This window comes from Trichophyton benhamiae, assembly GCF_000151125.1.
Source record: "Trichophyton benhamiae CBS 112371 chromosome Unknown Abenha-G-c-321f20.f1, whole genome shotgun sequence".
In the NCBI taxonomy this organism is placed as follows: Eukaryota; Fungi; Ascomycota; class Eurotiomycetes; order Onygenales; family Arthrodermataceae; genus Trichophyton; species Trichophyton benhamiae.
The window spans coordinates 25,590-49,864 of record NW_003315088.1 but is presented as its reverse complement, the minus strand read 5'-3'; the positions used below and the strand labels follow the sequence as shown (position 1 = coordinate 49,864).

Below are 24,275 nucleotides of genomic sequence, written 5' to 3'. Positions count from 1 at the left end.
CGGGAAAACTGCCGGATCCATGGACGCAGTAACCTTATTAAAACAAATCCCATCAGACGCCTGACGTTCCAGTATAACTATCACGCAGATTAATTCATAAGGACTTACCAAATTACATGTAACACGTTGACCAGGTTTCAGTAGTATATCCATATCACCGTCTTGGACTTCAGTCGTCACTGCAACGTCGCGATAGAGAGCGACGACGGATTTCATCCTACACCCTTCTAAAACACTACAGAATAGTTAGCGTACGGAATAGGATAAAGTCTATCAGTTAACTTACTATCGAAGAAGGATATCATCGGCCTCTGGAGTATCAAGTTTTGATAGCTTCCGAATCTCTGGCAGGTGCACAGAACCTTCTTTAGAAAGGTAGTAATCCAGGCACTGCGAAGAAAGTTGCCCTTGATTCGCAACCATACCTCCAGCGGTAGGCAAGAGATGTGACCAGACGATATCCTGAGGTGGAAGACCTGTATCCAGCAACCGCTGGATCATGTGTATTCCATAGTCGGCGAGAATATTGTCATGTCTATCAATCCGATCAATCAGAGGTGCCAGAAACCCCGTCCTCTTGATTAGCTCAACGTTTGTCATCACAAGTCGACCCAGAGTCTGGGAATTCTCCCGCGCTGCCTCATGAAGAGCAAAGCTTTTCGCAGGGTCAGTGTCACAGAATATGCATTTGAAAACAAGTGCCATGATGTCATAGAGTTCCTTTTCAGTATAGACGCCTCGTGGGTTCTCCTCGGTCTTCAAGGGCAGAGAGAACACCGCGGAGCAGAAATGAACGTGGGCCATGTTTATAACATCACGGACAATATCTACTTGGTTGATAGTGCCACCTAACTTGTATGCCTTGCTGTGGAGAAGTTTTATCGTAGTATCCTTATAGAAAGCTCTAACTTCTTCACGCCAACGATCAATATAGAGGGCGTCATGCAGTATCTTTCTAGATACTGAATTGGCCGGACGATCCCCTGAAAGCATGAAGTCTTTACCAAATGGATGGCCATCTCGCTTCATCAAGTATTCGATGGTTTCACCCCAGGTAACTTTGAAATCCCTCTTATTTCCAAGGACAGTTCGGCAGGCGGAGTGAGAATTGATCATAACAGGCGGGTTCATCCTTCCAGGCTTGTCCCAGGAGTATTTCCGAGCAATTCCCAAGTCAGAGAGGATTTTCGAATTTTCCCAGGGGGTAACGAATGGGAAATGAGCGTAGACAGAATTGCGTTTGAAATGCTGAGGGAAAGCCCTGAAGATAAGTTTGTGGAACACATGTCCCTTGTTGACCTTAAGGTCATAGTTGCATTCATTCAAGCCCCAGTTGGTAAGGGCCTTAGGGGTATAATCAGTAGTGTAGAAGCGGTCTCCACGAACGAGTGCAACCGCATCCGAGAGAATAGCACGAGAGATTGTGAAATTGGGGCAGAGCCCGCTTCCTGGAATCATCACTTCTTTTACCTCCTCGACAACGACACCAGGGTAAAGTTCAACATTATCGGGATGATCGTAAAGATGTCTCAGTTGGTCAGCAATATATGGGTCCGAGTTGATATCTTCGAATGTCTCGTGCGGTTTGAGATGGAAATGTTTCCTAAATTCATTGAGGGTTGCTAAGTTCCATGACCTTGCTTGCATAATTCCCAGAATCTCAACAGGCCGTAGGAGTTTTGGTACGCCCTTGGCACCAAAAGCCCCAGCGCAGTCCTCGATTCCCTCAGTCAGCATCTGAACAAGTTCATCGTCGTTAAACAGGCCGTCAGGTCCGCGTCTGAGGTGTCCCAATCCCCGCTCTTGAGGGTCGTCCGGAAGACTCGAGCTAAATTTTCCCAGATTTCGAAGAAACTCCTCCATTGGGATGGTTTCAGGGTTTCTCCCTGGAAATATCTTGCGGAATATATTTTCTGACCATTTGACATCACGCTCTGAAATACAGGCATGCCATCTGTAGATGAGATTGAATTCCACGGAAACCTGGTTTCCTGTTGCAGAGGCAATTGGGGAGCCTAGGAACGGCTTTGCATTCTCTGCTCGCGGATCAAGACTCCAATCACTATCGATACGGTTGATGTTAAGGATTGTTCGCACATAGTCTTTCAGGATGCAGTTGATATATAATCCACAGGTGATCAGACGACCGGTCTGAAAAAGATCGTTGTCATATTTGGCAAATGCCTTCGCATCTCCATCCTGGGGCTTGGAAAACCTACCACCTTCATTGATGGCGGCCAGGTTGCGAACCACGTAGTTGTGAAAGCGATTGAACATTACAAGTAAGAGCCCAGAGCCGGGGGGTAGCCCATGTACCCGTCTTTCGGCAAAGCTGTCAGGCTTCAGCTTCCCATCTTTGAAGGTTCTTACACTGTCTTGCTCTGTCTGATTTGATCCATATAAAGGAGATAAATCAAGATATGACGATGTTTTAGATATGGTTGGGTTCCGTGGATCAGTTTTGAATAAGTCTTTGGATGGTATTAGAAATGTCTAGAACGTGATATATACAGCGCAGGGAGACCTACCATGAATGATGATTGAAGCGAGATACAATAGCATACTAGAGATCTGGCTAGGGTGTGGTTCAAATCTCTCTCGGGCCATGAGCGAATCAAAAAGAACCCCTGGGTCTGGAAGGTTGACCGGTTGTACAGATTTTGGCTGAACAGTCTTTGCATAGCTCGACCCAGCAGCCCCAACACCCGGGCGGAATATGTTCTATACCACAAGTTAATAATCAAATAACTCATAGATTGAAGCGCCTGGGATATTCTTACATTGTAAGACCCATCCGCAGATCGATACATGTATTCGGACCCAACTGGTCTATCAAGTGCGTTAGTACTTTAGAGAGTAGATGTGTATTGAAACAGAACCTTACGTGAGTGGGGGGTGCTGTAAATCATTCCATAGTTGAGATAGCAAGTCTTCTGTTAACGCGCTGCCATTCTTAGACGTGCTAGGTAGGGATGCCGCCAGCTGTTTCATTCATTCTTCAGCGCGATAAGTCCCCTAATCATGGTATATAAGACATATCGTACCTGGATAATCCTCTCCATGATATAACGCTTATCATCAATTGGTTGGCCAGTCGCGGCTAGCTTAGCAACTTCTGCGAGTGTCCCTGCATCCCCTAGTTTCATGTGGGCAAGATCATCCAAAATACCCGTTGTATGCATCGTTGGAAGATAGGTTCCATCCCCGGACGCAACAGGTAGTGGGCGCAAGGAAGCACTGATAGCTCTACTAACATCTGAAACGCCTTTTTCAATCTCCTCTCGGAGAGTCAGGTGGTCACAAACGTCGCCCATGGCAGCTAGTGTATGATAAGGATGAGCACTTCTAGATAGATACCTAGGAGAAATAGGGACAAGTAATTATTAAGGTGGATGAGCGAAGGGCCCTGAGGCCCGGTCTCAGCGAAAATAGGTTGAGAAAACCAGAAGAAGAATAGTAATAATAATGATGATGATGATAATAATAAACGGATATCAAGGTCTAGAGAACGCGGGTATTAAGATAGAGGAACGGCAAATATGAGAATGAAAGCATCCTAGTCACATTCTTATATTGTCCAGACCTCCATCGCCATCGGCAATAATAGCTTGAAATCTGGCGCAAAAGCAGATGAAAACGTGCCTGGAAGGAAGATCCCGTGGACTTGAACCTGGGAAAGAGCAAGTGACGATTAGTTTATAATCAAACCCCCGTCGTTCTTGTTGGTGGTGGGAAGCTAGGTGCGATTTCTTTGCTGCAAAAGGTGAGAAAGGGTAAGAGGCAGAGATTTCTAGAGTTATTGCTTTTGGATGCGCGACTTGCTAGGCTGGCAAATGCATTTCCGACCCTTGGTTCAACTTCTGATACAAGCATCAAGCTACAATAATCTGATAACACAGATGACTAGCGATAGTGTTTGTAAAACACGACCAAAAAAGCAAAGAGCAAAGTAGTCAATAGAGAACCAAGAGAAACAGCGTTCACAAGCACAAGCTTTGCTGGGTTAGCGTTTCGGTATCAGATAGGCCCGGGGATGCTTTGGATTCTATACGGTCTCGTTTTATTGGTGCGCTCAAAGACCTTGTATGCAAGACTGCCATCCATGTAGCCAAGCTGGGAGCGGACTTGTTTGTGAAGAGGTTGTATATGGTCCATGGGTGGTGGGTAAGCAGGGAGCGTGCTTGAGCTTTTACCTGCTTGGGAGAGAGCACAAGTACAAAGGCCTAGTCAGCATGGATGTACGTAAATAGTACTAAAACGAGGGGGCCATCATGATGCATTTCAGGCTTGACTTTATCAATCTATGTGCAAACAATTACCCCTGTCGCGCAGCAGGCTTCTTTTGAGTTCACCAGCATCCAAGCATGCGTCCGTAAAATATCACCGACTCTGGTCCTTGTACCCGGAATCTCTGGTACGTCCAAAGAACGAACGATATTGTTGCAAAATGGACGGCATGGTTGGGGAGCGCTGGGTCTCCTGTCAGTTAGTTAACGAGCAGGCCAATCATGGAGGTAGTTAGATCGGTAACGAGACAGCTGCAACACAGAGCGTGACCTTCGTTTTGATAGAAAATGACCAGCATCTATGATCCCGCAGAGCCCTGTCCACGCAGCACATTATGGCTCCTGAAAAAGAAACGAAAAGAAAAGCGAGTCAGCGAGAAAACAAAACGGAAAGCTGAAGACAGATAGTTGAAAGATGGAGATGAGGTCGAAGTTGAGGCTGGCTGTTTGCCTAAACGGGACAAGATGCGGGCCGCGACGCTTATGTCATGCTTACTTAAGAAACCATATTTAGACCAAGGCATGCGTTGTTTGTAGATGCAGAGCGGCAACCCGCAGAAAAGGAAAACAGCCGGAAAGATGGCTATATAGTAAACAGCAGTTTGGGCATCTTCGCCCCATAACGAAGGAATCTAAGCAAAGCCCAAGAATCCTTTTTTACGCAAAGCAGACTGACGTAGTAGCCATGGATCAAGGGGCTGGTTAACACGTGATCATTAATCTTACATAATCACTAAGCTCCAAAGCTCCCGCATCCTTTCTGCAACTTCACGATCAACAGCAAATGCGATGGAACCTTGAAATATTTTCCAACTCCCCACATCCTGCGCAATACCTACCAGTAAACGGTGATTGGTACCTGGAGACATGGCAAGCCAAGGAATCTTGCTAGAGGTCAAGCCGAGAGGTAAGTAATGCTCGCGGCTGATGCTTCCATTTCCCCCCTCATCATGGCCATCGTCCAGCATATTCTACTTGTTTACATTCCAAGGTACAAGCTCACTAATTCATCTTGTTTTACTCCCTCTAATTAGGCAAGCCCATATCCAAACTTCCAGAAAAAATCTCAATTGGTCCTGAGGATAGCCTTGCCGCGCTTTATTCCACGGTTTCTAGGCGAGCTGGTTTCCCGGTTACCCGGCTTAGGATCACCAAGGGCAGCGATGGTAGTCTCCTGAAAAACGACGCCCGTGTTACAGTGTCGAGTACCGGAGTCAGAAATCAGAGTGTCATCTATGTCAAAGACTTGGGTCCGTTGGCTCCCCTCCATATCCTCGCATATTTGTGCAAAGATAGCTGTGCTAATACCAAGTAAAAACAAACAGGACCTCAAATAGGATGGCGTACGGTCTTCATTATCGAATACTTAGGACCCCTCATCATTCACCCACTGGTTCTCTATGGCCTACGACCTTACATATACCGAAGTCCTAAGCCACTGCCTCCTATATCTGACCTGCAGGCCTTGACCTGCACCTTGCTGACACTCCACTTCATCAAGCGCGAGCTGGAAACCCTGTTCGTCCACCGATTTAGTGTCTCGACGATGCCTTTTACCTATGTTTTCCGGAATAGTGCCCATTACTGGCTCCTTGGCGGTGTAAACCTCGCATACTGGGTATTCTCACCTTCATCGCCAACAGCCACTGACCACCCTAACCCAGCGTTGGTATATTCAGGCCTGGTACTCTTCCTCATAGGTCAGCTGTCCAACCTCTCGACCCATCTCACCTTGAGAAGCCTCAGGAAACCAGGTAGCACAGAGCGCGTGATACCCACTGGCTTCGGCTTCGATTGGGTGACGTGTCCAAACTACCTCTTCGAAGTGATGGCCTGGGTCGGGGTGTACCTTGTTAGCGGGCTAAACTGGAGTGTCCTACTCTTCCTAGTGGTGGGTGCCGGCACCATGATGAAGTGGGCTAGCCAAAAGGAGAAGCGATACCGCCGTGAATTCGGGGACAAGTACAAGAAAAAGCGCTTTGTTATGCTGCCTGGTCTCTGGTAATCTATGTGCGCTAGCCTTGCCGGTACTTTCTTCCTTTTCCCCCTTGTGAATCCTACTGGCGGATTGTCATTCCCGGCAAGCACCTGCCGTCGCTGCTACATCTGTATGGAGGTGCACAATATGTAGTTCGGGATGCACAACTTCCGGCGTTTGTGAAACCCGAAGCCTCCGCCGCGTCCACCATTACCATGCCACAAGACTATCAAGGGCGTTATCTTAGCCTTAGTCCTTACTTGATCATAACTGCATATCCTAGGACCTAGTCTAGTTGCATAGGACCCGAAAAAAAAAACTTGCTATTTTTAGTTTATGAGTTCTATCTGATTCCAAGCTCCGATTTGCCGGGCCGAACCGTCCCCATCGCCCCGTCAGTAACATCCTGTTTAAATACCCCTACCTAACAATAATACCCCAGCCTGGTTCACGACTGCTGGGTCGATCTAGTGACAGGAGATCGACTAGGTGATGACATCGTGTGGTAATGAAATCGAGATCTGCTAAAGTGGATCGATCAGTGCTGGCAAACTTGGATACTAGCCCCTACATTCTGTGGCTAGGGCTTTAAACTAGAGGCTTAGAAGGTTTTTCCCCATAAGCTAGAAGCTACGAAAGGTATTCAAATTTACCAGCACATATCAAAGGAAAACAAGGATTTAACAAGAAAGCATAAGAGACGTCTATCTCATCCAAGGCTACCAGCCTGCGGGCAAACCCCTGAGCATAACCATACTGTTACATCAAAGTAAAAAAGAAAGAAAAAAAATGGGAAAAGTGACATAAATTATATGATAAAAAAACCGATCCGACACGGTAAAAATTAGAAATGAAAAGGGCGAGGAAAAAGGGAAGAAGACGAACGACGTGTTAAATCAAGAAAGATACGCTCATAAATGCAGGTTACCACAGCTGCCTTACCCCCTAAATTTCCATTTTAGATATTAAACTTGGGCATAAGCCTTCAACCATTTATTCCAGTAAGGTTCCATTTCTTTCTCACAGTTTCGTGCAGGCGTCGTCTCGCATCCGCCTAGACGAACGATGAAATCACCTTCTGTGTATAACCCATTTGAACCGGGCTTCGGAGCTTCATGAGAATAGGCGTTGATAATTTTCTGGGGAATAAGAGCTAGTCTGGCCAGAATGGTCGGGTGCCATTGTACAATATGATCCTAAGGGGAAAGTTAGCTATACCACTCAAAGCATCAGTACCCCTCAAATGAACAAGCATGTTACTTACCAGGGCATGGTTTTCCGCCTTTGCAAAGTTATAGCTCCTGTACAGCGGATCAAACCAGGCGTCTAGGAAATAATTCGCCCACTCGCCTCTCCTGATGATAAAGCTCCCTGGGCAGAGGTTCTCTGCATCCTGCGTGATAATCAGGTCAACGTCGTTTCCAGACAGGTGAGTGAAGGTCTTGATGACACTATCTGGTGGCACAACAGGGGTGTCTTTAATCATGAGGGATTCCAGCTTTGATTTTTCCAGCACGTGTGACGTGAGTGAGATGGTTGGGTCCATGATGACGGAATGGGGGGAGAGATGAAAGAAGTATGTGCTGCCGGGATATTTGGTCATGGCATGTCGCATGGCCGGAACGAGTGCCCAGCTCCGAGGCACCACTGCGCCTGAGGGGAGGTTCATAACAGGGACATAGTCTGCGGTGCTAGCAAAGAAGTTGACATATCCTAGTAGAGATTAGAGATTGCGTGTCAGCTCAACCAACATCCTCCGGGCCGATATAACAATAAACGGAATCGGTCAGGTCATCCGCTGCAGGTGACAATGACATACCATGACGCTTCGCATAATCCTCCCTATTCTGTTTTATCCGCTGTATATACGTGTTGCTAAAGAAGTCCGTGTCAAGAACGGTGACAATAACGACAGGAGGCCCATTCGCAACAGGGGTATCGACTGAAGACGAGCCGGAGGAGAAAAGGTGGAAGATGAGGAAGAGAGCCGAGACGACAATGCAGCCTATAATGGCAAATGACTTCAACTGTCGCCGTCGAAGGACTGTAGGGGACGATCGAGAGTAAATGGGAGGACGAGACGTCTTTCGTGGCGGCAATGCAAATTGCATCTTTAACAGCTGAGAGCGATTCTCCCAGCGCTATCAGTGCCGGGAGACCAACGATATAAATCCTCCGATTCTGTTTCAGCGTTTCATAGCCGGCCCGGTGCGTAAGAAGCAGAAAGCAGTTGAAAAAGCACCCTCCTGGCCTTGTTGTTGGCCTTCTGTAAACACCTTAGATATCAACTTTGAAAGGGCTGAACCTCTTGGCCAGAAGATGCGGCTCGGGGAGAGGTTAATCCGGGGTACTTTGAGGGCTCCATGAGGTCCATCCAGTGCTGAGACATTGCACATTAGTTTAAAGGACACATAATGCGGTTTGGCCTGTCTGTAACTATTTGTCGTATGGATAGATTGATAGATCATCTCGTGTGTTATACAGGTTTTTTGAAAGTGAGGCTCTAATATACAAGCAATGGAACGTAATAAACAACCAGGACCTAAACCAACGCTCCGCAAGCAAAACCCATTGAACATATTTGATGCGAGTTCAAATCTAGGCCGGGTTCGTCCTGAGTTCAGGAGCATTCATCTCTCCCATTGATGCAGCAGTCAACGGTGTAGCCGCCTCGTGGGCCTCCTGCTGCCGTCTCAAATCGTGCTCGGTAGCGGCCTCGATTTTCTCGCTCTCCGAGTGTCGTGCCAGGAATTGTTCAAACGTTTCTGGCTCCTGTAGACCCAGCTGCTGTCTCTCCAGTGCGAATTTCTCCTTCATTGCCAGCGAGGTCATCACCCTCCACCGTAGTTTCCAGCCAAACATGCCCAATTCCTTTATTCTAGCGGGTTTGTCGCCGAGTAGGTATTCGTCCAGCCCTCCCACTTTATTGATCGTTCTCAAAACGCCATGAGTGACCTTGAGCTCTATCTCTTCATCCAAGGCCTTGCTGTAGATTTTCTCTTTTCGCACATTGGGCTTCCAGATTCTTCGTGTCTTGCCCTTGTTCCGGCCCTTGGAGATCTTGTTTCCGAATATTATTGTAGCGCCGCCGTAGAGTCCGCTGTCTGCCTGCTTGAAGGTGCGTCTGGGGCCATAAGGGTATGGGGGGATTTCAGCAGGAAGAGTGGCCGCCCGCTGTGTCGGTAGGGTCGTAGAGAAAGATCGGGTTGCTTGTAGGGAGAGGTTGCTGAAGGAAGCTGTGAGAAGAGAAACGCGAGGGAGCTGTCTGGCGGAGCAAACCGCTGCGTGGAGAGCCATGTTGAGTTACAGCAGTAGCATCGCAGGCCCTACGCCGAGTTCCAAAAGCCGTCTTCGTCTCCGGGCTTCGTCTGTCCAGCCGTGCAATGTTGCCCTGTTCTTCTTCTTCTTCTTCTTGATCTTCGCTGCTTCAAGTTTCTTTCGTTCGCTTTTTTTTCTTCCAGCGACTCCCGGCTTATTCTCCTTTAGGCTTAGCGCCAGAGCTAATCGCATCTCAACTCCAAAAAAGAAAAAAAAGCAGCTCTTCCGGGCGCAAAACAACGAAGAGAAAACCACGTCTTCTGTCTCTGCTCTGATAAGACGAACTGTTCTACTTACGTTTGCTGTGTATACGCTTGGGAGATAGAGGTACGCGGATTTTGGACCGTGCTGGTTTTGCAGATATAAGTTGCTTCATCCACAGCCATGGTGAACATCAGCGAGGTGAAGGGGAGCTCGCGCGAGAATAGGACCGCCGCGCATACTCATATCAAAGGGCTTGGTTTGCGTCCTGATGGCACCGCTGAGGTCTCCGGGAATGGATTCGTTGGCCAGGTCCCTGCCAGAGAGGTATGGATCTCCACCTTTGGCTTATTGTCTGGGATAAGAGCCTGCTGGCTAACATTTATGTCACCACTTCTAGGCATGCGGCGTGATTGTCGATTTAATCAAGAGCAAGAAGATGGCTGGCAGGGCCGTGCTACTTGCTGGAGGACCGGGAACTGGAAAGACAGCTTTGGCGCTCGCTGTCTCTCAGGAGTTGGGAACAAAGGTTCCTTTCTGCCCCATCGTTGCCAGTGAGATCTTCTCGGCAGAGGTAAAGAAGACAGAAGCGCTGATGGAGAACTTTCGTCGTGCAATTGGTACGTCTCACAATATAGTGGCTGCGATGAGATAAGGTTGCTAATACGTTGTAGGACTTCGAGTTCGGGAAACGAAGGAAGTGTATGAAGGCGAAGTTACAGAACTTACCCCAGAAGAGGCGGAGAACCCATTGGGCGGTTATGGTAGAACGATAAGCCACCTGATTATTGGTTTGAAGTCATATAGAGGAACCAAGAAGCTACGACTCGACCCCAGCATATACGAAGCTATCCAGAAGGAACGGGTTACTGTTGGAGATGTGATATATATTGAAGCTAACACCGGGGCATGCAAGCGTGTTGGAAGATCCGATGCCTATGCAACGGAGTTTGACCTCGAGGCTGAAGAATACGTCCCAATACCCAAAGGCGAGGTTCACAAGAAGAAGGAAATAGTCCAAGACGTTACACTACACGATCTGGATGTCGCGAATGCCAGACCCCAGGGAGGGCAGGATATAATGAGCATGATGGGCCAATTGATGAAGCAGAAGAAGACCGAGATCACTGATAAGCTACGGCAAGAAATAAACAAGGTCGTTAATCGGTATATTGACCAAGGAGTTGCCGAGCTTGTCCCTGGTGTTTTGTTCATTGATGAGGTATGCTCGCCCCCATTCCATCTGTCTGCTTTCCGGCTTTGCTAACTTCTCCGACAGGTCCATATGCTCGATATCGAATGTTTTACTTACCTCAACCGCGCTCTCGAATCATCCATTTCACCAATTGTAATCCTGGCTTCCAACCGTGGTAACACCGTCATCCGCGGCACCGATGACATAGTTGCAGCTCACGGTATTCCCTCTGACCTTCTTGCTCGTCTCCTTATCATCCCAACCCACCCATACAACTCTGAGGAAGTCAAAACCATCATCCGCCTCCGCGCCAAGACAGAAGGCCTCCAGATCACAGATGCCGCCCTTTCCAGCCTTGCAGAGCATGGAAATAAAGTCAGCTTGCGCTATGCTCTGCAGCTGTTAACCCCAGCTAGTATCCTTGCACGGGTCAACGGCAGACCAAATGGTATCGAGGAATCCGATATTGCCGAATGCCAGGACCTGTTTATTGATGCGAAGCGCAGTGCCAGCATTGTGGCTAATGAGACTGGCGCTTTTATCTCTTAAGATTTCCGTTTCTGGGTTTCCTTCTTGTTTTATCGTGTATGACCATGTATGCAATAGCTGCTCAAAAACCCTCTGCCTGTCCTCATTCGTCTAAAGACTCTGAATAATTAATGAAGTGCCAGTACTACGACATAGTTCCGTTTCCAACTAGGCTTCAATCTGCAATAAGGTAGTCAAATATCGAGATAGCCCTTGTAGTCTGGGAAACTTGGGGTGACAAGCTTAGCATAAGCTACTATTTGGCGATTGTATATAAAGTAAACTTCAACCCATGGGGGGTAATTTGAGCCCGGATAATGCCATTATTAACTAGGCTACTACGTATTAGGTCGCCGGATGTATCTTTCGAGAACGCCTGCACAAGTACTGATGAATCAAGCCATTAGCATGAACCAAAGACAACCATATATGCCAGTAGCCATAGGAGGTCTTTTAGTTTCCTCATATGCTGATACAAATCGGCCACTCCATTCAAGATACATAACCTTATACCTCTACTCTTAGAATCAAGACACATTGTTGACGTTGATTTTACACCAGGGATAAGTTACGAGCGCGTGAGCGATAATTGCGTGCTTACTTAATGGATCCATGGATCCATTGGTCAGATGTCACGTGCCTTTAATACACTTGGGTCCAAATACGGCTAGTAATGCAGAGTAACATCATCCGTTCCATGATGTAATCCAAAAATACACGACTTACCTTGATGCCTTTCAACATCGTCAACCATCAGCTGTCAGCAACCGACCGACGGCTTGATCAACATTGACCATATCTGCGGCACTCAACAACCCTGCGTAGTGTACAGTACCGTCTTTTGGGTCCTTGTTTCACTTATACTGGCTTATCTTTCCCCGCGATCCATTATCCGTAAAGTCTGCACTTCTCCTTGCCCCCAAACAACCAGCGCATTCCTTCGCAGCAAGACAATACCCTAGCCAACCGTTATGGCCAATACTCTCGACACAGATGCCGGCTCTGAGCTGTTCAGCAGCTACGAGGCAGAACTAAAACTTGTTCAGGCCGATCTCAACCAGAAGCTTGACCAGATCGCTGAAGCTTCCGGGGAGGAGCGGAAGGCGGCTATCAGGCAGGCGGAGAGGGCTTTGGAAGAAGCAAACGAACTTGTAAGACATCTCCCCAAGACTCCATTTAAATTTTATAGCTTGGCCATATGGAATGACTTTTGACTGCCTCTTATTACCGTCGCTAATTTAGGCTTCTGTATAGCTTGACCAAATGCGCATGGAGAAGGAAAACATCCCATCATCGACCCGTTCCAAGATAAACTCCCGCTTCAGAAACTACCTCACAGACGTCGACAACACAAAGCGGAAACTACGCTCGCTGTCGGATGACCGCAAAGCTCTATTCGGAGAACGCTATACCGATGATCCAAACAGTACCCATGACCAACATCTAGAGCAGAGACAGCAACTCCTTTCTGGTACAGAGAGGCTAGAGAGAAGCTCTGCCCGTCTACAAGACAGCCAGAGAGTGGCACTATCAACTGAGGAGATTGGACGGGATACCCTTGCCGATTTATACCGTCAACGTGAGACAATCGAGCATACCAGAGCAGGGTTGTTGGAAAGTGAAGGTTACGTTGACCGAAGCGTGAAGACGTTGAGGGGGATGGCTCGTAGGTAGTAACCCCTACATTCCCGGCTTTACAAATCTGAAGACGAAAACATACTGACTCAGGCTTCTCAACTAGGATGGCTACCAATCGGATAATCACTATTGCTATCATCACAGTGCTGGTCTTATTGATTATTGGTGTGATTTATAGCAAGTTCCGCTGAAACGCAAGGATTTCTTGACTTTTCAGCGTTCTCCCCTTTATGGTACCAGCGAACCCCTTTTATGATTGTTTGTACGAATACATTCCCCTAATTTCTTTTATTCCCAACATTTGGAATACGGTCCTGCTTTTCCTCTTTAGATTTCGAGTTGTGCCCAATGTCTTGTCATCAACTACCCCCGTCGTCCAATTGTTAATGTTTTCATTATACTATATTACTCTTATAAATCATATATATTCAAGTATCCTTTTCAATAGTCGCTCAAAACATGTCAGTCTGCAGGAAATTTCTCGATGGCATAATCATACAGTACCGCAGTGAAAGGCAATCAAGAGCCCTTCAACTCAACATCCTCACTGCCCCGAACCCAAAGTTAACTACCACCCCTACAAATACAGCTAGCCCTTTCCTCCAGCTCCATACCCCTTCTTCCCTTAGAAGCCATAAAGCACAGCCCACAGGCCAGAAGAATCCCATGACTGAGCCCCATAACATATCGTCTAGTGCGCGTGAAGTTCCGGATCCAAATGGGCCACTCCCACCAGTGCTATCGGTATTCATATCCCCAAATATGTTTGAATCTTCGTTATTTCCTCCTAAGCCAGCAACACCAGCTTCAGTTGAACCTTCATCCATCCATCTATCTTCTAATCTGCGCAGTTCTGTACCGGAGGGTAACGTATCTGGAGTATGCGAGAGGGAAAGCAGGGCCAGAAATTGGGACCGAAGAGATGACACCTCTGCTGGTGTGAATCCAGCAGATAACAATCTATCGAAGCCCTGTGGGGCTGGTGTAGGAGTAATATTAGACCCATCACCGCCTGTCGTCGAAGCATCGCCCCCGTCTAATAGCCGGCTCGGTCCTGCAGAGCTGTCCAGACCAGCTGAACCCGCGGAGTCATTAGCAGAGGTGTTCGACTTAAGCGCATCCTGCCCTGAACGAGCAGCACGAGCTTCGGCATCAAGCTCCGCCGGCGTAAGCGTTATATCCCCTATCGAACAATGTATATATATTCTAGGCTCTCCCTGGTCTCGGACCGGAGCTTTCCCTTTTCCTGACGGGTCCGGGGCAGTCTGAGATACGGTTGATGACGAGCCCGAAGTGGCATATCCGCCTTTCAGGAAAGGGGACGCTACCCTTGAACCGGGCTCCGAAGGCGAGCCTGACGAAGGTGCTCGTTGGCCATTCCCATGATGACCACGTAAATGACTATTCCTCCCAACTTTAATCTGTGTTGCTAGTGAGGTTGAATCGTCTAGTGACTTGCCGGCATGAATGAGTCTAAGGCGCCGCGATGTAAGGTCCGGAGGGAGCCTGTCGCGAACTAGACGCTTAAGCCCCGCGACAGTGGTGCTGTTGGGATCGGGTATGTCGAGAAATATATCTGGTATAGAGGCGGAAAATCGTATGGCGAGAAGTAACTCCAGCTCTAGAGGTAGCCGGTTGAAGTCCTCCATCTCCTCTCGTGGGCTGTTCTAGAGATCTGTAATATCTTTGAATCGAAACGTCAGCGTTTGCGGTAAAGGGAGAATACTGTCACGTGCGAGCTTCAAGATCTACGTCTATTATTAGAAGCTTTACCATGTTCTTGACAGATGCAGAGTTCTTGATCTTCATGACAGGCATAGTGAATTAATGTACTTGTAATTGCTGCCAGTATATAGTTATCGATATAGATAGCCACTATCAATCATATAATATGCCATGGTGGGAATTCAAAACATCTAATACAACCATAGTTTGAGAGTTTCTATACTCGTTATATGAGTGGGTATAAAATGCTATTGGAGTGTAATAAGTATCTAGAAATGTACAGAAAGTAATGCAAAAAGTATTGACCCAGCCCAGGCTATAGATAAATCTTCCGTCACCCAAACGCCAATCCAACGCTGTAAATAGCAGAGCAAGCAGCAGATCCAGTAGTATATATAGTGCGAATCCTACAGTTATACCATGAACGATTCACCACAGCCACATTCATCCTCTATATAATAATATGGTTAGAGTTGCATTTGTTCTATCTGGGCAACAAAGAGAGATACTTACTGATGTTTGGGTTGTTGAATACGAAGCGGCTGCTCAGTGGGTCTTCGTGCCAGTCCATTTCACTTCCAATTATGCTGAAAAGAGCCTTAGAATCAATCAAGACTTTAACACCGTCCTGTTCAACCACTTCGTCGAAAGGAGCTGGCTTCTCAACATATTCTAGATGGTATGATAGTCCCGAGCAACCTCTATTCTTCACACCTATCCGGATCAGCTTCGGGTCTGGCTGGGAAACAAGGTCTCGGAGTTTGGATAGTGCAGTTGGTGTGAGTGATACAGCAGCTTTTCTTGCTCGTAGTTTACTCTTTCGCGGCTTCGCTTTCGTCTCCGAAGGTGTGGCTTCGCTGCTGGATACCGGTTGCGACTTCTGGGCTTCGTTTTCTGGCAAGGAATAAGACGATATGGAGGCATTGCCATCATCTTTAGATGGCACCGTGTCCTTCGGTGGTGGGTATGTTGGCGTAGTGTTTAGTCCCGGGATTGCATGGGAGATGGATGTGTCTGGGGTGCCCGCATTCCGGGGAGGCGGAACAACGGACTCGGGCAAAGAGTATGGTCTATAAGCGGTTGCCGTCTGAAGTTCACGTTTCGAGGACGAGTATGTTGGACGGGTGGACGAGAATAGTCTGATGCCTCGTGAGCATTGTTGCTGTCGTCTGAGCAGAACCCGAAGCGCTGATGATGTCACAGGCTTCACGGATGTATGACACAGCGACATGGTAACTGAAAAAGCGGTGACAGCTAGAGAATCATTAACTAATCGCCTGCACGAACGCTCAGAGGGATGGAAGACAACTGCTGATAAAATGCTGCTATTGCACGGGGAAAGTCATTGAGCAAGATGTTTGGAAGACGGACTTTTTGTTATCGTTTTCGTCGCTCGAAGATTGCCGTGATTAGTCATCGAATATTGTCGGTAAAAACTCGGACCGGATCACATGATATAATTCTGACCAATAAGAGCTGTGCAATTATCAACCCTGCGGTAGCTGACTCATCACCCGATCATGCCACTTTTTTAAAGCGCCGAAAAAGGCAAATTGGACTACCAACAAGCAGACAGCGGTAGAAGAGTGTAGGATCAGAGGAACTGCATTGTATTCTTCATCTTGTTTTCTCGGGCTCTCTGTGAGCCATCTAAATCTTCCAGTTTTGCGGCTATGGGGTCCAATCGGCGTTCCAGCCAAAAGCCTCGTATCAAGGAGAGGACAAGTAGGCTTGGCTAACTAGCCCTGCATTCGGCCCGAAGCTTAGTTAGCGTCTTCTCAAGATCTATGCTTGACCCCATCTAACTTGAACAAGGATAAAAGGAATGAATAGAAAGAGAGAAATGACAGAAGGAGATAGAAATGGAGAAGGTACAGGGGGGGGGAAAGAGAACAAGCTACATGCTTAAACTAAGCCAACCTCCATGGGAAGAGAAATGTGGGATTTCAACGAATCGAAAGGATGTGATGGATGCCCCTCCACCACCGGCTTTCGGGTGAAGAAGATGAGCATATCCCTGGTGGCCGGACGGCTCGGGTCGATGGCATAGACTGGGGAAAGGCTGTGCTTTCGTTCGTGGTCGACGAACAGGAGCGTATCCAAGAATTCGCGGTGCTGATGGCTACCCAAGGTATGCTCCGGGTTGACTTCGTTCCAACGCAGAGCATTCTTTGCGCGCATGTCGTGCACAAACGTTGTTGCACTGTCACCGGCCATATTTTCGCTGCCCAGAAAGGTCGTCATGGTGAAATCCACCCCGTCACTATGCACGCCTTCAAGAGCCGGCTCGCCAAGTATATCCGGGCTAGTGACAGTCCGCAGGTTGAACAGGGTGCAGACGAAGTTCTCTGTCTCATAATTCAGCCTCGGGCGTTGCTTGAATGGGACCCCATGGAAGATCAATGCTTTGAATACGAACAGGGCTTGCAGTGTCGAATTGCCCTGGAGATCGTCTTCTACCTCTGCAAATCTCCTGACCTGACCTGAGTCATGCCTGACAAAGTCCTCCTCAGCCGAAAGAATGAAAGGCTGGAATTCAAGACGGCGGACTTTGGATTGCTCAAAATCGAAGCAGAATCGGGCGTTCTTGCTTTTCCGGAAGGGTAGGGTAGGGTCGTCAGGCAAGCTATTGCTAACGGTTTTGATCTTCTCCATGTCTTCATGGGTAGCTCCAAGAAGCTTGAGAATTGGGATCATCCGGTTGCTTTCCACAAAGATGAGTCTTTCCTTGACGAATTGCTCACGCAGCCTGATAAGGTCCGCAACGGCTGCGGTCGACTCTGGGCTGACTGCAGGTATCGCCATGTTGACTTGAAAACAGGCACTGGCGGCCGTATATAGAAGGATAAGGGCAATTTGCGTAAGAAGTATAGTCAGTGAAGGTAGGTGTCAATTGACTGACCTTTGACTCCAGGTCTCTAGGATCCTATCATGATTTTATACTTATTCGGTAGCACCGACTCTCAATGCCTTCCCCCAAGCTTGGTCGGTATTAACATACAGACCTGACATGCAATGCAAAGTTGCGAGATGTGCATGTGGCGTGTTCACAGATGCTAACGGCTTGACCCTTGACCAGGATGTAATTGTTTATACGAGTGGCTCCATATAGTTACGCGTTAAAAGGCTGTGATGAAAGGATCATGCACGTTAATTCAGCCTTCTTGAGCTTGCTCGTACAATAGTCGGGAGAGAAGCAGTATCGGCTCATTAGCCCTGTAACTTCCCTGTCTGGCTGCATTATATATGTATGTGGCCCGTATCCCACGTCGGGTATGGACACGGCCGTATCACCATCCCAGACTGAGCAACATTGATAGGCTAACCCGGGGGTAATATGCAAAGAAACCCCACACATACAACTAAGACCAGCCTAGTACTCCGCTCCCAAGCTTAAAGTAACGACATAAAGTTCCTGATTCCGTTAAACACTATTTAAATAATGGAAATATGAGGGAGCATCAATCTGAAAAATCGCCCACCAATTCCATATCTTGCCATAAAAAGGACGAGAATGGACCTCTCAAGAGAGGACCAACTTGATAGTAGGCTCCCCACCAGCCAATATATCCAGGAGCCTAAGGTCAAACCAGAAAAAATCGGTGGAGAGACTATGATGGGTATGGTAGAGAACCCTCTGGAACCTGCAACTTGGCCCGGTGTAAGTCAGCATCCTCCCAGCTTCCTAAGATTGAAGGACTCGCTTACATTACGCGGCAGAGTAAGAAAACCTTCGTGGCATTCGTCGGTCTTCTAACGCTCTTCAACAGCGTCTTTGATTCCACCATACCCAGTGGGGGAATTCGGTTCATTGCTGCTGCATTGAACGTGCAGGGCGAATCTCAGCTTGCTCTGCCCACTTCCGTTTTCTTGATCGGATACGTGACCGGTCCCCTGGCCTTCGGGCCCATGAGTGAAGTTTATGGCCGACGAGTGGTCATGATTGGGAGCTTTGTGCTCTTTACCATCTTCACACTTGCATGTGCTGTGGCCCCAAGCTGGTTGGCGTTGATCATATTTCGATCATTATGCGGTATCTTCGCATCCACCCCAATTGCAGTCACCGGAGGTATTTTTGCTGACATATACCGCTCTCCTCTGACTCGGGGTCGAGTTATGGCCCTCTCAATGGCGGTAATGATTTGAATCCTTCTCAGCTCCGATTATCCTGCATGTCACTGATTGATCGACTTAGGTCACTGCTGCCGGCCCGCAGTTTGCTCCAGTAATCGCAGGGTTTGTTGCAACTGCGGGATGGAGATGGATTTTTTGGGTGTCGCTCATCCTTGCTGGTGTAACTCTGGTTCCGGTATTGTTTCTCCCGGAAACGTTTCAGCCCGCCCTGATGAAGCAGCCGCAACGGCGTGGTGAGGGAGTCGTCACCAAGGCGCTTGCCCGCCCACTCTACATGCTTTTCTGTGAGCCAATCCTATCCTTCACTTGCCTCTATCTGTCATATGCAAGTGCAATATTCTGTGAGTGTCCACTTTTACCCTCGGAACTATACAACTTTGACTGATTTTGATGAAGTCATGTACTTCGAAGCGTATCCTCTGATCTTTCAGGGAGTCTACGGGATGAGCGATGGCATAGCAGGCTTGGCCTTTCTCCCTAGTATGTGCTGATGCCAAAAATTGAAACAGAGATTGGCTTGCTAACTCTAGTCCATAGTCGCTGTAGGAGCTGGTATCGGCCTGGGAATCTTCTTAGCATATGACTCATTTCTGCAGCGTGCAAAATCAAGAAGAACCAGCTGGTCATCCATCGAGGAATACCAGCGGCTTCCTCTGGCGTGTCTAGGAGGCCCCTTGTACATGGTTGCCCTATTTTGGCTCGGATGGAGTGCTTCGCCAGATATACATTGGATCGTTCCTATGCTGGCGGGTATACCGTTTGGGATGGGGTTCTTCCTCATATTTGTGGCTCTGATTAATTATCTGATCGATGCCTATCATGAATACGCCGCCAGTGCCATGGCAGCTGCAAGCTGTTGTCGCAGTATCTTTGGAGCCGTGTTGCCACTTGCTGCGGTCCCAATGTTTCGCCAGTTGGGTATAGCCTGGGGATGCAGCTTGCTGGGCTTCTTGAGCCTTCTCATGTCCTTGATTCCGTTCGTATTCATCCGATATGGCGATAAAATCCGTTCAAGGAGCAGGTATGGGCATTGAATGTTGCTGAATGTGCCAGGTGTGGGGACGAACGACCCGATATTTTGTTGGATCCCACACTTTGGCTTTTGTGGCTGAATCCTAATCGGCAGCTAACTCGGGGAGTAATTGAAATTAAACCCATGTTCATCGAAATCTTCCTTCTATCTGGTATATGTCACTGGGCCCCGCAACTTTATAGAATAGAGCCTAGATCCGTATCATTGTTTATTAATTCACGCATATAAGAAATATCATATCACATCAAAAATATCTTGAGGACGATAACTGCTAAATGCCAAGTAAAAGGCCTATTTGGCCCCTCCATGGCTAGTCTAATCGACAGAGGCAGGTTCTGCATGCACTAGGCTGGTATGTCCGAGGACACGCGGGCTAACGGAAGAATTTTTGCAGCATTGGAAAGGCTCTTGAGAACCAAGAGCGATAGCCATGCGAGGCTTTCAGTGCAATTCCTGTACAATACTTCATAAAGATTGATATTCCCCAGGCCATGCACAAACTAGTAATATCCTGAAACCATGGGCACCTAGGTATCCTCTCTCGAAGACTGACTCTTGGCAAATAGAGTATCTCATACTTAATATGGATCAAGTGTAAACTCAGACGATAATAGTCATCGGGTGGCTGCATGCTTTCTAAGTGATATATGGCAAACGTCACGCGGTTGAACACATATGTATTGATGGTATCTCCGTATTCAGGTTTTAGGGTATATATCTCAGGAAAGCAGCGGGTAGCTCGTAGATAACTGTATGGTTTAAGTGTAAGGAGAGGTCACACAGCCACGTTTTTGATCGAATCGGAGTCAAACAAAGAATAATGATCAGTAATTCTTGGATTATCTGACCCAAAGCAGTTGGAATCATGAACTGAAGTCTGCCATCCTAGCCTAGATTCGAAATGAAAACTAGGACGTAATATCTGCATAACCACCTCTCCACAAGGCATGGTGTCAATCCCCTCTTATACGCTTGGAAGTCCTAAAAGCACGGTACACGAGCCTGAAAAAGAATAAATATGGCCTGAATAAAGTATAAAGAGTAACTAGGGTACTCTGTAAACGGTGGGATATCATTGTTGTTGATGAATGCTGAGCTGCTTGACGCTTATCTTTTTGCGATGAAGTCGTTCAAAACTTATTAAATATTTATTGCGAAACAAGCTGACTAAGCAACTGAAGCAATCAACTATAAGCCAAAGATACGTTCGTTCATAAAAGAGCGACTGTTGGGAGTGCATCCTTTCTCGAAGCGACAATGGAGAATATGAGTGTCCATGATGTTTAGGTTGCTCCGTACGATAACTAGGTGAATATCCACCTCGTAAACTAATTGACAAGTTACGCGTGTTCCCCCTTTTTTATGCATGCTTATTCGTTTTGATGCTCCTAGCGACACTCGACCAATCAGCATTGCTGAGTAAGATAAAAGGAGAACACTTTAGCATCAACTTCACAAGCAAACGATTCGGAATCAGGCAGCTTGATGATACAGACTTGATGATACAGACTTGGGACATGCTGGCATGCATATCGCTGTGATGTAACTAGGGTTTCTCCACAACTAACTAACTAAATATTCACTCGGCTACCCAGCTAGCAAAACCCATTACAAGTTTGTTTCGAGACAGCGATGCTATCAAAACGAGGCGGATCAAACAAGCGACACCACCATGGAATCCTCTCCTCTAACTCAGCAGACCCGGCCTGAGACGTTTCAGCCAAAGATAGTGAAGCTATACGAGACCTTACTATTTGTACGCTACTATTTAACCTCCAAAAATGATGGTATTGCCGATGGCTGTGCTAACGTATTGTTCTAGAACTCAGACTATGCTCACCCAACAGAGGGTTTTTGGCGGGAGTTTTTCCTCCTTCAGCCAGACAGGGTGTATCTGTCGAAAATGATAGCTAGTATTAGCTCTCATGACATTTTACACCTTCAAGTAAGATGCTGGATCCTTTTTATGCATAGACTCCGGCAATGCTGACTTAACCTAGTCCCAAACACAACAACTCTTTGCTCGCGCCATCAAAGAAGCAGCCTCTGGGAATATTACGACAAGCGCGAATGCATTAGAGGTCAGGTCCGGAAATACCCTTATTCACTGAATGTTTTAATATCTAACGGGTTTTGACAGACTTTAACTGCTTTCCTGGCTAGTGCATTATCAAAGAGATATACCAATCCAAGCTCGGATATCATTGCAGTTCTCGTAGGGCTCGATGAAGTTGACTATATTTGCTCCGAGTTTGTAACCGTTCTGGATTCACTCATACGGAATGGCAGCTCATGTAAGCACTCAAATACCAATATACCTCACCTGAAGCACCTTGTTAACTATGGGGCAGTGGATGTTCGGTTAAAAGCAATTGATACTGCTATGGCAATGGTTGGTGGGGCGTATAAGACAGGAGTTATGTCATACTTTATTCATCGAGATCTTTTTCCATCGCTAATGAAGGTGAGCTCAATGTCAACAACTCTTTGCTGCTATTTCCCGTCGTTTTCAGGCTTTGTTAACGGATTTCAAGTTCATACATGATTCTGATACCCACACGCAAGTATTAAGGCCCTTCTTGTTACTTGGCCTCCTAGCCAATTACAACAAATTCGATTTTCAAAATCCTTATCAGCTACGGCTGAATGACTTCGTAAATGAAACTGCGATACGAAAGGTTGTTAGGGGAGCGGGCGTTGCATGCGCTTCTCTCAGGAATTCGTATATTTCCGTCCAAGATGATCTTCCTGAGGGCTGGAATTGGAATACGACTCTATCATTTTTCAGCTTTGGCTTCCTCGCCCCAGGACGAAGACACCAAAGTCAGCCTCTCACCGTGGAAGAGATGAAGGAGCGTTTCAAAGCCCTGTGAGTGAAGCTGGCTGATTTGCTTGTACGAGCTCCACTATGCTAATGCATTTTTTTAGCCCATCACCAGAAGCTGCTGTTTTGTTGGCCATCTATGATTTCGTAAATGCAAACAAGCTCTTTGGTCACACCTTAGTGACCACCAGCGCCGAGAAGAGATCTGAAGAGGCTCCATTTGCAAGTTTCCTTTCATTGACATCATACTTATTGCAGCATGCATACCGTTCAGCTCGAGTGGCGTTGTATGCAGAAGCCAATCTTTTCTCACTTCGAAACTTAGTGGAGGACCCTGTCATCTGTAAACAAATTTGCAGTGATGAGAATAATGCGAGGGTAAGACTTTGTCGTCAGCGAGCTCCGCACCTCCCATTGGTAAACGGGGAGAGAGTTCTAGCAACTGTCATATTTGACATTCTAGTTGATACCATAAACCATAACCTCCGCCGGAGCCTTGACACATATTTATACAGGTGAGCTCTCTATCTAGCGTATACTTACGCGAGTTGATGTTAACGCCAACTGCACAGCCACACGATCATCGTACTCTTCCGCCTTCTCACATATGCATCCTCCAACAAAGTTCGCTTTTCATATCACTGGTCCGAGCTCTGGCGAGCCCTACTTACGCTGACACGCTTCCTAACCACATATTCAATGGACCTTATGCATAGCCCGCATATCCAAACTGTCACTGCAGACCTGATCGATCTTATTACCTTTTGCATATCTGCTGGCGACACCTTCCTTCCTGACCCGTCATCTTATGATGACCTCTTCTACAAAGTTGTGGAAGCAGACTCCGTTCTCAAGCGTTTCCGCGACGTTTACAAACATCTCTCGGTCACATCCTCCCATTCCACCAATTCAACCCTCTCAATTAATGCCCTAATCAGCGTTTCAACACATTTTCACTCCCTGTTATTTGTGGCTGATTCAGCGGATGCATCCCGACCTGGTAGCAAGAGTGGTGAATCAACGACTGCTTCCTCTCCTCCGCCCGCAAGGAAGAAAAGGCTCAGTCCCAGAGAAGTCCATCAGATTATCAAAGAAGGCTACTCGACGCTTAGCATTCGAGCGAACGATGATTTGATCAACTGGGAAAAGTGGCGCGATGCGGATTGGAAGCCCCAGTTAAAGCGCATCACAAGAACCGCAGTGGAGGATGTCACCACCATAATATCCCAGCCAGAACAGCCAAACATTCTGATGGAGACGAAGCACACATCGGGTGGGTAAATGCTGTGTGGCTCCATTTAGAAATAATCTTCTACTTTCGAATAATTCTTCAATGTTTATATTTGCTCCTTAAAATGGGATTCCTATCAAATTGCCATATTAATTTCTACTTTGTGCAACAATGTATAACATTC

General features: G+C 47.2%; 11 protein-coding genes across 11 annotated transcripts; 5 read left to right on the top strand and 6 right to left on the bottom strand.

Moving 5' to 3' along the window:
* Positions 1-285: 285 nt before the first annotated feature.
* On the bottom strand, positions 286-2,810 carry ARB_02272 (uncharacterized protein; the record flags this gene model as incomplete). The annotated part of the gene is made up of 3 exons (XM_003011376.1): positions 286-2,471; positions 2,529-2,721; positions 2,781-2,810. 3 exons carry the CDS (start codon positions 2,808-2,810, stop codon positions 286-288), a joined length of 2,409 nt encoding a protein of 802 aa, XP_003011422.1.
* A 2,343-nt stretch (positions 2,811-5,153) lies between these two features.
* ARB_02271 (uncharacterized protein) lies at positions 5,154-6,291 on the top strand (the record flags this gene model as incomplete). Its single annotated transcript, XM_003011375.1, has 3 exons — positions 5,154-5,193; positions 5,321-5,536; positions 5,657-6,291. 3 exons carry the CDS (start codon positions 5,154-5,156, stop codon positions 6,289-6,291), a joined length of 891 nt encoding a protein of 296 aa, XP_003011421.1.
* Positions 6,292-7,229: 938 nt separating this feature from the next.
* ARB_02270 (uncharacterized protein) lies at positions 7,230-8,375 on the bottom strand (the record flags this gene model as incomplete). Its single annotated transcript, XM_003011374.1, has 3 exons — positions 7,230-7,460; positions 7,529-7,977; positions 8,084-8,375. 3 exons carry the CDS (start codon positions 8,373-8,375, stop codon positions 7,230-7,232), a joined length of 972 nt encoding a protein of 323 aa, XP_003011420.1.
* Positions 8,376-8,862: 487 nt separating this feature from the next.
* On the bottom strand, positions 8,863-9,774 carry ARB_02269 (uncharacterized protein; the record flags this gene model as incomplete). Its single annotated transcript, XM_003011373.1, has 2 exons — positions 8,863-9,525; positions 9,595-9,774. The coding sequence occupies 2 exons, from the start codon at positions 9,772-9,774 to the stop codon at positions 8,863-8,865; spliced, it is 843 nt and encodes a 280-aa protein (XP_003011419.1).
* Positions 9,775-9,966: 192 nt separating this feature from the next.
* On the top strand, positions 9,967-11,527 carry ARB_02268 (uncharacterized protein; the record flags this gene model as incomplete). Its single annotated transcript, XM_003011372.1, has 4 exons — positions 9,967-10,110; positions 10,184-10,403; positions 10,458-11,005; positions 11,063-11,527. 4 exons carry the CDS (start codon positions 9,967-9,969, stop codon positions 11,525-11,527), a joined length of 1,377 nt encoding a protein of 458 aa, XP_003011418.1.
* A 950-nt stretch (positions 11,528-12,477) lies between these two features.
* On the top strand, positions 12,478-13,180 carry ARB_02267 (uncharacterized protein; the record flags this gene model as incomplete). Its single annotated transcript, XM_003011371.1, has 2 exons — positions 12,478-12,657; positions 12,761-13,180. The coding sequence occupies 2 exons, from the start codon at positions 12,478-12,480 to the stop codon at positions 13,178-13,180; spliced, it is 600 nt and encodes a 199-aa protein (XP_003011417.1).
* Positions 13,181-13,674: 494 nt separating this feature from the next.
* On the bottom strand, positions 13,675-14,953 carry ARB_02266 (conserved membrane protein, putative; the record flags this gene model as incomplete). The annotated part of the gene is made up of 2 exons (XM_003011370.1): positions 13,675-14,811; positions 14,918-14,953. 2 exons carry the CDS (start codon positions 14,951-14,953, stop codon positions 13,675-13,677), a joined length of 1,173 nt encoding a protein of 390 aa, XP_003011416.1.
* A 329-nt stretch (positions 14,954-15,282) lies between these two features.
* Positions 15,283-16,100, bottom strand: ARB_02265 (uncharacterized protein; the record flags this gene model as incomplete). Its single annotated transcript, XM_003011369.1, has 2 exons — positions 15,283-15,320; positions 15,383-16,100. The coding sequence occupies 2 exons, from the start codon at positions 16,098-16,100 to the stop codon at positions 15,283-15,285; spliced, it is 756 nt and encodes a 251-aa protein (XP_003011415.1).
* Positions 16,101-16,774: 674 nt separating this feature from the next.
* Positions 16,775-17,674, bottom strand: ARB_02264 (uncharacterized protein; the record flags this gene model as incomplete). Its single annotated transcript, XM_003011368.1, has 1 exon — positions 16,775-17,674. The coding sequence occupies one exon, from the start codon at positions 17,672-17,674 to the stop codon at positions 16,775-16,777; it is 900 nt and encodes a 299-aa protein (XP_003011414.1).
* Positions 17,675-18,383: 709 nt separating this feature from the next.
* On the top strand, positions 18,384-20,037 carry ARB_02263 (MFS transporter, putative; the record flags this gene model as incomplete). Its single annotated transcript, XM_003011367.1, has 4 exons — positions 18,384-18,530; positions 18,551-19,003; positions 19,065-19,344; positions 19,541-20,037. The coding sequence occupies 4 exons, from the start codon at positions 18,384-18,386 to the stop codon at positions 20,035-20,037; spliced, it is 1,377 nt and encodes a 458-aa protein (XP_003011413.1).
* Positions 20,038-21,708: 1,671 nt separating this feature from the next.
* Positions 21,709-24,141, top strand: ARB_02262 (uncharacterized protein; the record flags this gene model as incomplete). Its single annotated transcript, XM_003011366.1, has 6 exons — positions 21,709-21,792; positions 21,859-21,981; positions 22,177-22,500; positions 22,550-22,905; positions 22,965-23,375; positions 23,433-24,141. 6 exons carry the CDS (start codon positions 21,709-21,711, stop codon positions 24,139-24,141), a joined length of 2,007 nt encoding a protein of 668 aa, XP_003011412.1.
* Positions 24,142-24,275: the final 134 nt, after the last annotated feature.